The sequence below is a fragment of the Pinus tabuliformis genome, chromosome 1_2, assembly GCF_031772625.1.
Source record: "Pinus tabuliformis cultivar Carrire ecotype Pingquan chromosome 1_2, CPIR1, whole genome shotgun sequence".
NCBI classification, from domain to species: domain Eukaryota; kingdom Viridiplantae; phylum Streptophyta; class Pinopsida; order Pinales; family Pinaceae; genus Pinus; species Pinus tabuliformis.
This window is the reverse complement of record NC_142298.1, coordinates 760,851,271-760,868,424: the sequence shown is the minus strand read 5'-3', so window position 1 is coordinate 760,868,424 and position 17,154 is coordinate 760,851,271. Positions and strand designations below refer to the sequence as shown.

General features: G+C 37.4%; 1 protein-coding gene across 3 annotated transcripts; it reads right to left on the bottom strand.

Annotated features, from left to right (window-relative positions):
• Window positions 1-780: 780 nt before the first annotated feature.
• LOC149208029 (glutathione S-transferase DHAR3, chloroplastic-like) lies at window positions 781-8,806 on the bottom strand. 3 transcript variants are annotated; one of them, XR_016252717.1, is made up of 6 exons: window positions 7,966-8,806; window positions 7,370-7,460; window positions 7,072-7,215; window positions 1,684-1,757; window positions 1,362-1,459; window positions 781-1,287 (listed from the first exon to the last, which is right to left on the bottom strand). XR_016252717.1 is itself a non-coding variant. In XM_089395920.1 (5 exons), exons 2-4 carry the CDS (start codon window positions 7,402-7,404, stop codon window positions 1,706-1,708), a joined length of 231 nt encoding a protein of 76 aa, XP_089252046.1. In that variant the 5' UTR covers window positions 7,405-7,460; window positions 7,966-8,806; the 3' UTR covers window positions 781-1,550; window positions 1,684-1,705. The 3 variants fall into 3 exon arrangements, 2 of the variants coding, with proteins under 2 accessions (XP_089252046.1, XP_089252045.1); XM_089395920.1 differs by having other exon boundaries at window positions 781-1,550; XM_089395919.1 differs by having other exon boundaries at window positions 781-1,459.
• Between the last annotated feature and the right edge of the window lie 8,348 nt (window positions 8,807-17,154).

Here is a 17,154-nt window from a genome sequence, read left to right as displayed (position 1 = left end):
GAACAGGAAATTTCTTAATAGTTATTAAGAGAGACCAATAAAAAGTTTGATAGTTTTTTTATTTTTTAATTTGTTTTAATGGTAATCCATTTAATATGCTCTTACTTGAGGTCAAGATCAAAGCAAAAGCGTTTTCTTTGTTGTCATTAATGCTTTACAATTCGGAAGTTCCAGCTCTAGAGCGAATGTTGGGATTTAAAATGTTCATTTTATTATTTGTGCCTAATTCTTTGGTAAAGAACATGACGCTAATTAAGTAAAGTAATAAACAAAAACAAATTATTGTAAATTATTGTAAGAAGAAAAGATACACCACAATAAATAACACTGAACTGGGCGGTAAGGTTGTTGAGTGTGTTACAAATAGTTTCTTCAGTTACTAGTAAGAAAAATATCAGGAAAATATTTGTTATGTTTTACTTCAGGGGTAAATATTTGAGAAATAGAAGTAGAAATATGCCAAAGGTTAGAAGACTTGTTGTATCTGATTTGAGCAAGGCTATCCAGTAGGGGTTTTTGGCAAAAGTTGAATTATATGTTGTTTGTGTATAATAAGCTCCCAGGAATCTTTGTAAATTGAAAGGCTTGTTTCTGTTTTTTCTTTTTGTGATTGATAATAAAAATAAGAAATAATGATAATGATAATAAGAAATAAATATGTATGATATTTAAGTAAATATCGACAAAATTGAGATATCACCAAAATATCGATACAAATCGGCAAACATCAGGTAAGGCCAAAAAATCACAATTTCCAATTTTTTTGGAATAAAATCGGGATATTTGCAACACTATTACAAATGGCCTATTTTGTAAATATAACTTACGATATATCCAAGACAATAAAAAGATCTTGGTACTTAACTTACGATATATCCAAGACAATAAAAAGATGTTGGTACTTATGAGTCTGAATTGTATTATTACCTTACGGTGTTTACCAATAATGTTGCCATGATTGCCTATGACTATTGTAGTGTTCCAGATAACCTCACCGAATTCATATCTCTAATAATGTTGCCATGATTGCCTATGACTATTGCAGTGTTCTAGATAACTTCACCGGATTCATATCTCTAATAATGTTGCCATGATTGCCTATGACTATTGCAGTGTTCCAAATAACTTCATCGGATTCATATCTCTCTAAAATAGGGCTGATAATCACCATGTTATACTTTTGTGCCAGATCCTTCGGAATTGAGTTGATTCTCCATCCACACTTTTTTCAAATTCACACCACCTCTTTTCTCGTGTACAAAAAGAAAATGGCATGGTCCAGGCATCCTGAGATATGCATCCCAGAGTTTCAGAGTTAATTTTGCACACGTCTAGATTGGAAAACATTTTTCATCTCTTACCTGTAGACAGACAATGTTTACACTAGCAACTCCAACAGCTTCAATCATACATTTAACCTTCTGCATGATGGCTTTTCTCTGCTCTAAAATTGAAGCAACTGTGGGAAGAACAATGGAATTTTGAATAAGACCAACACGAACAATGCATGGAGCTCACATCATCTCTAGCTCAGCATTGAAACGGTATGCCTTTCATGTAACCAAAGGAGAAAAAAATGGTTGATTCTCATTAAATTGTGCTAAGAAGGCAATAAAGAAAATTTTGAAGCTAAAACTTCACGTAGAATCACATATCATGAAAATACTTCCCTTTTGTAATTACCTGCAAATCAAAAGATGATTCTTTAGATATAGCAAGTACTGTCTCTGGCAAAGATAAGGGAACTGGCTGACTTCCTGTAGATAGACAGGTCATTGCACATTTAGGAAATTAACTATAGACCAAAGTTATAGCAATAATTCACAATAAACAAGTTTGTATGTCCTTTACAGTCTAGATATTGATCACTGCAAAGCATGCTTTAAATCTATTTTACAGATGCTTAAAACCAATGGCATGTATTTAGAGGTTAGTGAAACAAATTAGTGCAACATTCGCACTCTAGTGACATTCTTTTTCCCCACAACTGTTTATTGCTAAAATCAAATCAATTGATAGTGAGCTTGAGCTCTTTAAGGTGAAATAGGGTCCTTTCAGAAAAATGTTGGAATTATAACTGTAATATGTACACATGGCCACAGCCCATTCATATGTATCATTATGTAGTTGTAACTATTGTATTACTAGGTGAGGTTAAGGTCAACTACTAAAACTTGAAATATAGGTTCAACAACCCTCTTGGGGTGTGTGCCCTTTTCTTGTGAACCCATAACCCACTCTCGAAGGGAGATCTCACTTGAATTGTGTATAAATACACAACTAAAGCTCTCATTTGTACATCACATTTTGTGATCTTCTTGATCCGAAATACAAACTGTTATAAGCCTAAGGGCACTTAATTTTGGTGTTCTCGCTTGTGATTGGAAACTTTTTCTTAAGCACACTTTTGTATTTCTGTTTTCAGCACTTATGCCTGGCTTTTGCACTCTCACTCAAGCAACACTAGAGCAATCTCTCTCTAGGGTACTTGTAAGGAGGCTATTTCAAATTTTGGGTGAGATTTGTTTCCATCCCAAGCTGTAGGAAATGCTTAGTTCAACTATGTTCCAATACTTGAAATACCCAAACGGGTACAAAATGCCTTGGAAACATTGCCAACCATAGCATATGACATTTCCAAATCTAGAAAGATTGCACAATAAGGCCAACACTATTTCCAAGGCATTTAATCCATCTTTAGTGACATTTTAGGCACTTTATTTGAAGTTTCTAGGCCCATTTAAGTGCTCGAGAGCGGTATGGGACACTTGGGAAAATATCACCTTGTCCATGACTTCATGCCAAGCACCCATTAAGACAAAACAAAGATAGGGATTCAGCTTTGAGGAGCTTGTCACCTTGGTAATTACTGGTAATATTAAATCTTAAAGTAAAAGGATAAAAAGGTAAGATAAAGGAGAATGGATAGAAAAAGTAAGATAAAGGAGAACGTCAACTTTGACTTAAATTTTTAACAGTACTATTAATTGTTTTAAGATGCTTAAATTTTTAACAGTACTATTAATTGTTTTAAGATGCTTGAGAGTGGTTCCAACCTCATTGATGATAGGACTTCACATGGAGAAAGTAGCATTTCATATCCCATTAAGAATTCAACAAACTTAGCAATTTTCAGGATTTTGTTTTAAGATGCTTGAGAGTGGTTCCAACCTCATTGATGATAGGACTTCACATGGAAAAAGTAGCATTTCATATCCCATTAAGAATTCAGCAAACCTAGCAATTTTCAGGATTTCAGGGTTGGCATGATTGTAACATTTCCACTGGATTCTATCATGTATGAGGGTATGGGACATAAGTCAAGACCACCAAGCTATGGGACTTTGCATCATGTAATCATCTATGAGAGTTAATATAGACAGGGTCTACTTTTAAAATGTAATTTATGTGTATCATTCTTATTTTCTTGAAAGATAATGTGTTGTTTAAAGAAAACCATATATCTATATTTTTTGTATTTTTTATATACTATGTTTCCCCCACATACCCATTTTGGGGAGAGGTCACATTTCTAGGCATTACTATTTTGGAAATATAATGTGTTATTTAAAAAAAACTATATATCTATATTTTTTGTATTTTTTGTATACTGTGTTTCCCCACATACCCATTTTGGGGAGAGGTCACAATTCTAGAAATTACTATTTTGGAAATATAATGCGTTATTTAAAGAAAAATATATATCTATATTTTTTGTATTTTTTATATACTGTGTTTCCCCACATACCCATTTTGGGGAGAGGTCACATTTCTAGGCATTACTATTTTGGAAATTTGTACATGTTTCTATGTTTCGTGCAGCTTAGGTTCCATTGATTCTTTTATTGATGCTCAAGAAAATGTGAACCATACTTTCTCAATATCTATATTTTTTGTATTTTTTATATACTGTGTTTCCCCACATACCCATTTTGGGGAGAGGTCACATTTCTAGGCATTACTATTTTGGAAATTTGTACATGTTTCCATGTTTCGTGCAGCTTAGGTTCCATTGATTCTTTTATTGATGCTCAAGAAAATGTGAACCATACTTTCTCAATTCCTTTGCCTGATACAAAGGCTATTGGCTAGTGAAATCTTTGTTATAGGGAAGAACTAGTGTCACACATTCCTTCTAGGGTGTTATTTGGTGCTTCTCAATCTTATTTAAGGTCAGCACCTTCATTCCTAAGGTTACCTAGGGTTTGGTACCATTTGGATTGATAAAAGAGAATTTCCGAACTCTTCATTACATAAGGAGACTTATCTGGTTGTTGTTGAGTTTATGGATTCAAAGTGGTTGTCTCCCCATCTAAATGAGGACAACTATCATTCTTGGCTAGATCAAATGATTGCTTTATTTAGAAGCAAAGGTGTATGTATGTACTTGTCAAGGCTGCTTCTTGCTGAAAATTATGATCATGATAACTTGGTATGTTTGAAGAAGGATGAAGCTATTAGGTTGATCAGTCTTTATGTCAGCCTAATTGCATTAATCATACCAAGGATAACAAAGGTCCAAAGGAAATCTATAATAACTTCAAAAGTCTCTTTGCAACAATAAATACTACTCTAGTCCACTAACTTGAAACTAATCTCTCCAACCTAAAGAAGGGTGACTTCGACACAGCTGAGGAATATATTGCAAAGTTTAAAAACCTGAAGACCAACATTATTCAAACAAGCAAAAATGACAAATCAGATTTGGAATATGTAAGTGTTTGTAAAAATATGATCTCTACAACATTCAATTCATTGATCTTATATTCTATAGCATTTCTTTATTTTCAAGGATCTCATAACTCCTACTCTTGAAGAGGTTTTCTCTAATCTCATTCGGCATCAGATTACTTTGAGGAATATGGGTGAGTTTCCCTTTTGAGATCAACCCGATCCAAAGGTTGTCTCAAACCCTTCTAAATTTGAGACCAACAAAGGTAAAGAGGAATACTCAAAATCCTTCAAGAAGGAAAAAGTCATATGAGGTTGTTGTCATAAGAAGGGCCATCTATTCAAGTTTTAATTTACTTGTCTTCAAAAAATTGAAGGGCTTGCAAGATCTACAATAGGAACTAAAGACCCTTTCGATGAGAATGTTGCATCTCCTCATGGTGCACATTTGGCAGTATACTCTGCACTTTTTCCTTCTTCTTAGGAAGAGTGGATTGTTGATTATGAAGCCACCCAACACATGACCAAGCATGACCATCTTCTTTCTAATTATAGAAAACAACATAATATAGAGAAAGTGGTTGTTGGCAACAATTCAATGACACATGTTGTGGGCTGTGGTGATGCCATCATTATTACAACTAAGTTTGGAGATGCTCTTAATGTTCCAAGTGTTGAACCAAATTTTCTTTCTATTTACCACATTAAACATACCAATGAAAAGGTGGAATTCCAGCCAAATCAATGGGTTGTAAAGGACAAGTGATGGCTTCAAGGTGGTTGCCCTGGGGTAACTAATTTAGCATTCTACATGCCTCTTTTGAATGTAAATGCAATATAATATAAATATACACATAAATATAAAATAGATACTCCTGTGACGCTCTACTTATGAGGTTTTTTGGTAAATGACACTCCCACTCTGTTGTGTGTTCTGGCAACGTATGTTGAAAGAAATTTAATAGAAGAGTGAATTAGAGATATATCATAAGATCTATACCTTCAAGTAACATAAACGAGATGGGTATGCTGAAGGATAGATCCTTTAACCACAGCGAAGGAAAAACATGATGACAAATTGCCCAATCAAGAATTTTAAGGAGCAGTTTGCAGCAATTAATAAATCTATCATATAGGAAGATGCATCTTCGAAGCTACAAATATCCAAAAATAGCATATGGTGGGAACAACAGTAGTAGTTACAAACCCAAATGAAGTAGAAATATTTTCAGGAAATTAAGGAGACATTAATACACAAGGGTGTATATGCAAGGACTCAGATTTTAGCCCTCCTAAATGAATGTTGTGGAGAAAAACAAGTCTTTGTTTGGAAGCAACTATCCTTACCGGCCAGCTGTTAAAATTTGAAATGGTTATTGAGGAATAATAGAGGCAGTTGTTAAGATTTGAAATGGCTATTGAAGAATAATAGACGAAGAGTTGCTCACACTCTATGCCTGCCTCTGAACAGAAAAATTATGTGGAAAGGCATTGTGAAAGCAACCAAGGTGAGGAAATCTTGATGGTAGTAATTCATGCAACACCGAATAGATAGTTTATAAAGATGGCCAGCGAGCACCATGAACGTCTGTGTCGGTAACAGTTGGATAAAGAGAATGGCAGAGCGAATTATGAATAGTTTATAAAGATGGGCAACAAGCACCATGAACGTCTGTGTCAGTAACAGTTGGATAAAGAGAATGGAAAAGCGAATTAAAGCCATATATCATATGAATATCCGGCTTCGAGTGGCATGAAGAGTTGGTTATGTTGCCAAAAAATATTGACAAATTTCCAACCCAAAATTCAAGGAGCAGTTTGTAGCAATTAATCAGTCTATCACAGATGACGGATAAAGTAAAAAAATAGACAAATTGTAGACTCAGAGTTCAAGGAGTAGTTTGGAGCAATTAATCAGTCTATCACAGATGTCGATACATCTTCTAACTTGCAAGTATCCCAAAGGAGCAGCCGGTGAGAACAACAGTAGCAAGTGCAAAACCAGACAGAGCGGATGCATTTTCAGCAAACTTGAGAGAAATTAATAGACAAGAGTTATATGAAAGGACTCAGTTGTTGGCCCTCCCCAGTAAATGTTGTGGAGCATAATCATTAGAGAGGACTTGCTTCATTTCTTGGTTGTTATATTGATCACGCTGTAGTGATCTTACCCTCAATAATACTCTATCTGCAACTATGGAATCTGGAACTATATTTTGATGTATGGATGTAGATTTTTGGGTTGTTTTATGGAGCAACAAATAGTACATAGATTTTTTGGGTTGTTTTCTGATTGGTTTGTGATGTCTTTTTCACTTCTGAAGCAATAGATCCATAATTCCAGCATTAACTTATAGATTATGGAAAAATGTAAGAATGAAAAGAGTTGAGAATACATACACGGTTTCCTTCTCAAGTGGGGTTGCCAAAGGTGGTTCCGAGTACTTTTCCTCCAATATCTGGGTTATAACATCGGAGTCTGGAATCCACTTATCATCGATCTTAATGACAGGAACTTTTCCTTCAGGGTTCATCTGCAAAAACCTGTACACCAACATCTTCAACTTAGCTCCCCCTAATTTCCCACATAAACATAGGCACAGTCTCACACTCGTAATCGTTTTTAACCATATCCATAAAGAAATGGCCTACAATGAAAACGAAAAATAATATATGGGCCTCAGAACCAGAACATTACCAGTCAGGTTTGTTACTGGTATCAATGAACTTCATGTTGCATGGGACCTGTTTTTCCTCGAGAGTAAGCAAAACCCTCTGGTTGAAGGGACCTGCTCAAAGATGTGTTCAATACATTAAGCTTTACTTCATACATTAAAATGCCCGAAAAAGGAGCCCATGGGGCTTTGGATTGACGGTGAATGAGTGCGCTGTTAAGGCACTCCTTGCGATAGGTCACCGGTTCAATTCCCCGTGGGTACTTAGTTTAGTCTTAACATGGAAAAAAAAGAAAAAAAAAAAAAATGCCCGAAATGCACCGATAGACGACAAATTGTTTGAAAAATAAAGATGAAATAAAAGCCAGGAAATGCAACATTGAATCGTTCTGCTAAAAAAGGGAAAAAGACAGGAAAATTACTTACAGTCCCCAAGGGACCTGTGCAAAGACGTGTTCAATACATTAAGCTTTACTCCATACATTAAAATGCTCAAAATGCATCAATAGACAACAAATTGTTTGACAAATAAAGATGAAATAAAAACCGAAGAAAACAGGAAATGCAACATTGAATCGTTCTGCTAAAACAGGGGAACATGACAGGAAAAATTACTTACAGTCCCCAAGCTTGTCAGGTGCACCTGCGGCAGCCTTAACACAGACTTCCAGTGCTTCAACGATGCTCACAATTCGTGTACTACCAATCTTCCTCCTCTGAAGCAAGACCCTGGATCTAACCCCTTTCTCGCCAAACAAATGGGTTCCCGAGACCGCAATTAAAGGCTCTATGATACAACACCAGTGATTCCAGAGAGTCGCAACGCAGATTTTTTGCTACAGCGAGAGATGAAGTAGATTTTTTGCTACAAAAAGAGACGAAGTGGAAGCTATATCATAGCCATCTCTGACTTCTTTAAATAGACCTCACTCTCATAGGTTTCCTTTTATGACCAGTAACACTCATTAGTGGAAGATCACTCTGCACTGCAAATCCCCATATATGAAATGATAATAGCAAATGAATTCATTGCGCAATCCAATCCCCTTCACATAAATGCCAAATGATAAAATAAGAAACTCTAGGTTCCTTCCAGAGACCTGCTGATGTGTTTGTCTCTGAGAGACCCGACGTGTTTGTCTCTGAGAGACCCTCGTATGCGCTATAATGCAGTGCGCAAGAATGTTGGCAAGCAATCCAATCGTGCACCATAAGTTTTATGTTCAGTGCCATAAACTCCACAAAACATTCAAACGGAATCTCAGGGAACCTCGGCTTAAAAGGTGCACATAGATTTCAAGTGGAAAGCTTTTTGGTGGCTTGTACAGATGTCAGACAGAGAGACATTAAAAGTGTAGACGGTCCACTAATTCAAAGGAAGGCCTATCGGCCTAAATATCATCCACATGGCGAAAATTTTTATGTTCAGTGCCATAAACTCCATGAAACATTCAAACGGACTCTCTCGGAACCTCGGCTTAAAAGGTGCACACAGATGTTAAGTGGAGAGCTTTTTGGTGGCTTGTACAAATGTCAGACATATATTAAAAGTGTATACGGTCCACTGATTCAAAGGAAGGCCTATCGGCCTAAATATCATCCACATGGCGAACACTTTCAGGAGCGTTTAACCAAACCATAAATGTTTCTTAAGAGAAATAGAATAGATGAATTATGGTGATGTAGAAAATAAGGTAGAAGTATACCTCCTACAGGGTTTTCTACACTTCTTTTTTATGTCAGTTGTGAAGAATAGGAAACAAAAGTCTGGAGTAGTTTTCTTGTATACCTCCAATAATTCATAGCTTTGAAAGTACTTTGGGCTGCTTCCTCTCATAGTTATAACAACCTTAGTCACCTCCAAAGCAAGTGTTGCTTTATAATCTCTATGGGTAGTTACTTAGTTTACCTCAACAAGCCCTTATTTATGATTTAGAATTGTAAGTAAGGCTAGGAGTATAGAACATGTTTCACTAGTTGAAGGTCCTATTTGAATTTTTAAATGGTCTAATCACCAAGGAGGTAATGCCTCTATATGCTATGGTAAGTTTACCTGTTGAGATTTTTATCACTGCAAGTGAATGTAGTCATGGGTTTGCTACAAGGATTCATTATAGTCCTTGAGGATTGGCTGAACTCTCTAAGTCCCCAAAATTGTGGTAAGGAACTCGTATTACCTTGTGCTATTCTTCATCATTAGTCTATCCAGTCATAAACAATCTTCTCAAGCATATCAAGGAGACATTGGGATTTTCATAATGGCTACAGAGTTCACTGAAGAGGAACTGAGAAAATATAATGGGTCTGATTCCAACAAGCCCATCTTTGTGGAAATCAAGAAGAGGGTTTTGATGTCTCCGACGTTAAGAATTTCTATGGGCTAGGGGAGTCATATGCCATGTTTTTAGGTATATATAACAACAGGGTGCTGACCAAAATGTTTAAGAATTAAAAAGACATATGTGCTTTTCTGTATGGGCTAGAAGAGGAGAAGATTGGTGTTCTTGTGGACTGGGAGAAGAAGTTTGAAGTGAAGTATCCTATTGTGGGACACATTGTTTAGTTAAGAATGTATAAATAAACCTGGTTAAGCTATGATGACTGTGGGAATAATTTCATGATTGTGATCAAGCATGACTACTCATTCTATGTTATTGTATAAGTTGGACCTTCCAATAATGGATGCAGCCATTCTATATGATGACATTACCAAGGACCGCTTTGGAAATAAAAATGAATTAAGATAGCCTTCTTGATATTTGATCAATGCATTACACACCATGCATTGTGTTCAATTCACAATTCTAAATCAGTCTAGTTCTTAGTGGGATGCCATTTCTAGCCAGTTAGGGTGATATTAAGTCATATGCAGTGACGAGTCTGTGTATCTGCATAAATATCAGATAACCAATTCCTATAGGTGGATGTACTAACAACGAGGATCCCTAACATACTTAGTGGATTGCACATTATGGCTCCTTTAATTGACACGTGTTGATTTAGTAGTGTCTTTGAAATAACATTGAAATAGAAAAGGTTGTGTTAATAAGTCAGTGTAACATAGTCAAAGAATTCTAATAGAAATAAAATCCTGAGATTATAAATGGAAAATTGAAAATTGATAGATTGTGGTCAAAGGGATGGAAAATGAAATCAACAAGAAAGTTACAACATGTGAATACTTGATGCATATCCTAAGGGAATTATATTTAAGACAAAATAGAACATTGTAAATCAAAATATTCAAGACAACCTTAGTGACCACTCACTCTAGTTATTGGGTGGATAAAGAGGGGTGTGTTATAGCTAGGGTGGTCTATCAATAAATTACCATTACTACATGTGATACTTTCCTATTTGCTAAGATTAATTTATTGCTAGGATTAATTTGTTTTTAATTTATATATAAATGAAATTGTATTGTTGGATGTTAGCCTCACTCTCTTAAAAATCAATAATAAATCCAATTATTAAATTAAATAAATAATATCATTAGAATTCCTCAAACCAAGGATTCTAGTTTGGATGAGAGATTCTCTCCAACTAGCTCTCCTAAATTAGTGTGTAAGTTGAGAAATTGTCTCGATCAAGTGAGTCTAAGATAGGCGCACTATCTTAAGACCACTTACTCATGTATTTAAATGTATTATTAAGTTTTTTGAATAATGAGAATGAGAATTACATGAGCATGAGAGACCACATGATGGCTCTCGGCCTTTTCCGCCCAGTTTAATTTTTGTGTGTTAATTTACTGTGCATATGGTTATATGGCTTTGTGATTCTTCTTCATGTGGTATCAAAGCCAATATCTGTGTGTTGGGATTATCGATGATTAAGAAATTGTGAGATCACATGATGTGAGAGATACTTGAAAGATGTATGCTTGTGTGAAGTAGCTATTAAGATTTCTTGCTGCGTAGATGGACATGAGGTCAAAGTTAATGCGTGGAGAATACATTGTATAGGAGTTGTCTTTAGTGCGACTTTTTGGAGATTCCGGTGACGGAATCCGGTGGAAAAAATTGAGGTTAAATCTTGATTTGTATTATTTAAAATGGTTTTTTAACTGCATATTTGGATTCAGCACCCTGAAAAACCCCTGGGACGCTTTGATTGTGCAGAAATTAGCTATCAAACTTGCGATTTCAATAAATTGCTGTCGGATTTTGACCAGAAAAACCCACCGGAAAAGCTTCCAAAAAGTCTCTTTAAAGACAACTCCCATTGTATATAGACTACTTTGATGAAAATGCACCATGTTCTAATTGTGGAAATCGCTTAAGGGAATCACTCCACTGTGAGAAAAGTTATGTGCCCTGTAGATGGTAGTACATCGCTGTCCACTGCCACTATCGGACTATAACAATTTTATGTTGTGTGTCACAAATTACATCTCAGGAGCACGGTAATAGTCGTGTTTCCACTCATGGAATCATCGATATCAATATTCATGTGGAGTTGTTCATTAGTAACCCGGAATGCAGAATGATAAGTTCGTGGATAAAAGTGAAGTCATATTTTTCATTATCAGCGCGATGGTCTTCATTATCAATAGCAGCAACAAAAGCATTGTTGTGAGCATGGTCTTCTTCCATGATGAGATTGAAATGTTTGTGATGTTTGTGTAAAGAGCGCCTGGTCTTCACCTTGGAGGATTTGCGATTCCCCTTCTTCTGACTCAAAATTTTTGTACTAGTAGTCGATGATGACATCGTTGGTGTATTGGCCTCGACTCTTGTTCCTGCTCCGCGCATGGCAATTGATTTCATGCCACTACCCAGTCTTAGTTTGACTTGGTTCCGCCCAGTGATGGGTTGTTTCAATATGAAAAGTTCTGCTATGCTCATGGTCATTATATTTATGGGATTGGCCAAAATTCCTTGTAATCCGAACACATTCCTCACTTGTTTTTTTTCAGAGAAAAAAATCTTCATAGTATTATATTGAGTCAATATAAAGAGTACATATTAGAAACAGCAAGGTTCAAAACTAGCCTCCTTGCGAGCACATGAAATCAAAAACTTGCAGACATAGGACATCCCTAAGGAGATCTGAACATCATCATACCAAAATCAGAGCAAAACAGTCTTTTCAATGGCAGGATCAACAGATGACTATACACATATAACAAAAAGAGACTATCTGAATAGCAAGTAAGGAGAAGGAAGAAAAGAAAGATCATAATCCAGGGATGGAAAAGTCCTGGATGAAGCAAGAACGATCATCATCAGAAATCATCAAAGTCCAAGATCCAGGCTCTAAAGACAGTCCTTTCTTCGACAGATGGTCAGCTTGAACATTTTGGGAGCGAAGGATGTGGTGGATTGAGCACTGTTTCATATTTCTCCAGAAATACATAATCCTGTCCATCCACCCTGATAAATGAGGACAGCTGATGTGGCAGGCTCCCCTAACATGGTCAATCATGGATTTTGAATCACCGAATATTGAAATGTTCTGAATCTCAAAAAACACACAGAATGCAAGCAGTCCTGCAAGAGCCCTCGCCTCAGCCAAGTTGTTTGTACCACTCCCCCCGTTCCAAGATAAAAAATATTGCAGCTTCTCATCCATGATAACGTGGACCCCACATCCACAAATATTATTCTGCTCGGCCCCATCAAAGAAAGCACAGGGAACACTATTGAGAGGATCTTCCACCTCTTTTTTGCGATCCGTTTTCATCTTGGGCTTTTTAACAGGCATCATATCGTGTGTGGACAGAATATGATGCAAGGATGACTTTAGAGGCTCTTTTGAGTCTTGGAAAATTTTGGCATTCCTCCATTTCCATAAGCTCCATAAGACAATGATAAACAGAGATCGCCAAGAGTCCTTTTGCACGCACCACCATTGAAAAGAAACCTGAACTGAAACAAAGACAACATGAGGAAAACCATAAAGCAGAGACAATTCATACCAGATCTGAAGAGAGGAGCTGCATTGGAAAAACATATGAAGATTGGATTCCTCCGCAGCTTCGCACATAGAACATCTACTCGGACCATGCCAGCTCCTCTTCCTCAAATTATCCCAAGACAAATTGCGGTTGTTGAAGACCAGCCACGAGAACAGGATCATTTTGAGAGGGCATCCCAACTTCCAGAAGCACGAGGGATATATTAAGCAAGAGTTTGAAGCCTTTGAATAAATCATATCAGCATAGATGTCTTTAACACTAGCAGGCGACTTTGCATTTGGAACGATCCACATAAGATGGTCCGCTGTCCCAGAGCGATGGATTCCCAAGCTACATAGAGCATCTTTAACTGTTTTCCATACCGGAAGCAGTGGGACTGGAAAATGAAGATCGTGGGCATCTTTCCATAAGGGGATAGGACCGCACCAGGAAGAAATTAATTTATCCCACGTGAAAATACCATTCCTATGAAGAAAAAGAATAAGATTTTCAGGGAAGAGAACACATTCTCGTGCACCCACGATGGAGTCGATCCCGATTAAGATTCGGTTGCCAGAGAAAAGGTTCCATCTCAAGTGCTCCAAGAAGTATTGCTGGACTTTCCTGAGACTGAGCCATATAGCAGAACCTTGTCTGACTCCGATTGATCCCCTCCTGTACCAAAATTCCAGATCTTTATCTTGCAGATATTTCTTTCTAATAGTTAGACTCCACAGACCTTCACCATAAATGCCTCTCGACAGCGATTTGCATAATAGCGCTCTTCCAAAAGTTCGCATATCTAGCAAGCCCCAACCGCCAAGCTTCTTTGGCAAAGAGATCTTCTCCAGCTTCGACAAATGGATTTTACTCTGACTGGAACTACCGCCCCATATAAAATTTGCCATCAGTTTATTCATCTTGTGAATAATGCTAGCTGGAAGGAAGAAGATATGGGCCCAATAAACAGCTAATTGCGCTAAAACTGACTGGGTAAGAACAAGTCTGCCTGCCAGAGAAAGAGTCTTGAATTCCCAGGCCGAGATCTTTTTATAGAATCTTTCCAACACCCATTGCCAATCCGCTTTGGAGTAGCCTTTGGCCTTTAGTTGAAATCCCAGATATTTCAGACCTTCTTTAAGCGATCTCGAATCAATACCAAGCAGATCAGCAATCCAGTTCACCATTTCCATGTTTGTATCATTATGGTAAAGGGTAGATTTTCCTTTGTTGATATATAACCCAGTAGCCCTCTGGAATCTATTAAGAATGTCATTGAGGCAAATCCAGGAAGCTCTACACAGCATGGCGAAGATGAGCACGTCATCAACAAAAAGGTTGTGAGATAAATAGATGTCCCTGCATATCCTAACCGGCTTGCATCGCTTTTCGGCCACGACTTTATTAATCTGAAGGCTGAGAGAGTTCATCGTCAGAATAAATAAAAGAGGGGAGAGGGGACACCCCTGACGAAGCCCCCTTTCCGCTGGAAAGAAAGGAGAAGGCATTCCATTGATGATGACCGAGTAGTGGACATTCTCTACGCATGACATGATCCAATTGATGGATTGAGAGTTTAAACCAATCTTTGCCAGTAAACACCTCATGAATCCCCAATCCAAGCAATCGTAAGCTTTCTGCAGATCGATTTTAAGAATGGCCGCATCCATCTTCCTTGATATCATTGAAAATAGGCTTTCCTGAGTAATAGCAACAACATCCAAAATGTTGCGCCCCTTTAAAAAAGCATGTTGGTCCTTGGAGAGGAAAGAGGCCATCGTCGATTTCAATCTCTCCGCAATAATTTTGGAAATGATTTTGAAAGAGATATTGCATAATGATATCGGCCTGAACTCTTGGAAAGATTCCGCTTCTGCCTTTTTTGGGATTAGAGCAATCTGGGTGGATGATATGATGTGGTGAATACTTCCAGACATACGAGATGCCTCAACCATCCTCAGCAGGTCTTTTTTGATGATGTCAAAAAAGTGAGTGAAGAATTCTATGGTCCAGCCATCCGGGCCTGGGCTTTTATCCTTTTTAAAAGCTTTGAGAATGCCAAGGAGTTCCTCTTCTGTGATTGGCTGGAAAAAGCTCACATTTCTTTCATCATCAAACATTTTTGGAGCCAATTCAATCCCCCAAAGAACATCCTGAAAATCATAGACTTCCCTTCTTTTGTATTGATTTTTAAAATGCCTCACAGCTTCATTTGAAATATCCTGTTGGGATACATAATAACCACCCTTACCATCACTAATTCTCCAAATTGTGTTTTTTTCCCGCCTGGCATTTGCAACTTTATGAAAAAATCTAGTGTTACGATCGTCGTCCTTTAGCCAGATTGCCCTGCTTTTGAGCCTCCATGATGCCTCCTCCTGTTCCAGAAGCTTTTGTTTTCTTTTTTCCAGATCTCTTATGCGGCATTTGATGCTGAGAGGAAAATCATTTGCATTCATAGCCCCTAAAATGCTGTCCATCTCCTTTTTTATGTCTTGAAGCAACTGTCTGTCCCTTTTCCTTTTATCATGTTGCCACTCCTTCGCCACCTTTCTCAGAACCGCCAACTTTTCTCTAAAAGTCATAAATGGGGGGGATAAATCTCTTGCCGATAGATCCTTCCATGAATTGGATATAATTTCATTGAAATCTGGGTCCTCTAACCAAGTTCTATTAAATTTGAAGGGATATCCCATTCTGAAGCCCTTCTCCCGCCAGCTGAGGAAAATAGGCCTGTGATCAGAAGTGAAGGCGGTCCCTATGGCTGAGATGGGCATACCCATTTTGTCTATAATGCTAGCATGTAGAATGAACCGATCAATCCTCTTAGCAATATATGCTTCTCCCGTTCTACTGTTGTCCCATGTAGGCATTAGTTTAGTAGGAGCAATATCCACAAGATTTTTGTTAAGAAGTTCCAGCAAACTAAATTTATCATATCAATACCTGGGCAAAGTTTCTTGCATTTTTTGGGTGAATTATCTTGCCTGGCAGCTGGGAGAAATTCTGTTTTGTTAGAAAATTAAGATCTATCATTGCATCTAGATTCAAGGCAGCCACCTCTTCAATAGTCCTAGTGTGACTTTCTATCGAATGGAGCAATTTGGTGACAAAAGTTTTACTCTCTTCAGGCTGAGTAGATGAGCTTTCCTCAAAAGACCGGACATGGAAAGTGCTTTGAAACCATTTAACAAGGTGGCTCAACATATTTGCAGTTAACTTCTGGTCATTGGCAAGGTTCAAGAAGTCAGGTGGAACGATAGAATACAAAGAAGCCTGAATAAGCGGATCATAGCCAACACTATTGACTAACATTTTTCTCTTTTCTTCAGCATGAAATCTTATTCAGATTATGAGTATTGGATTGATTTTATCGACACCCATATGGAGGCCTCCTGCGCTGCACCAGCAATCGCCCTTCACATCAATCAGTCTGTCCCACATGAAAAATTATCTGTTGGATGTTTCTGATCACAATAGAAGAGATCCAATTGAAGTGCTGGAGTGTTTTACTGAATAGCGTAGTTGGCAGTGCTGAAGTAGTGGGATGAGTGGTGCAACGATGCCAGAATTTACAGATCTAGATCAAGAGACGACTGGAAAATAAAGAATCTGCTTCTGATTCCAATGTCAAATCGCCACCCAACCAACATGCTTATGCTGGCACTGTGAGTGCAAATTATGTGTAGACCTTTGAGCTATTTTGGAGGGATGATAGTTTACGATGTGCCAGCAACAACCAGTGTTGACCAAACAAATGTCTAGCGTGGAGGAGTACTTGCATGGAGGACAAGTGAATGCGTTGAATTAAGGTGCGCTTTATGAATTAAGTGTGCTTTGACTTTTCAAAAAAGAGATTTCGTTCACTTTTAAAGTGACTCCATAACCCTGAATTCAATTCTTAATTCA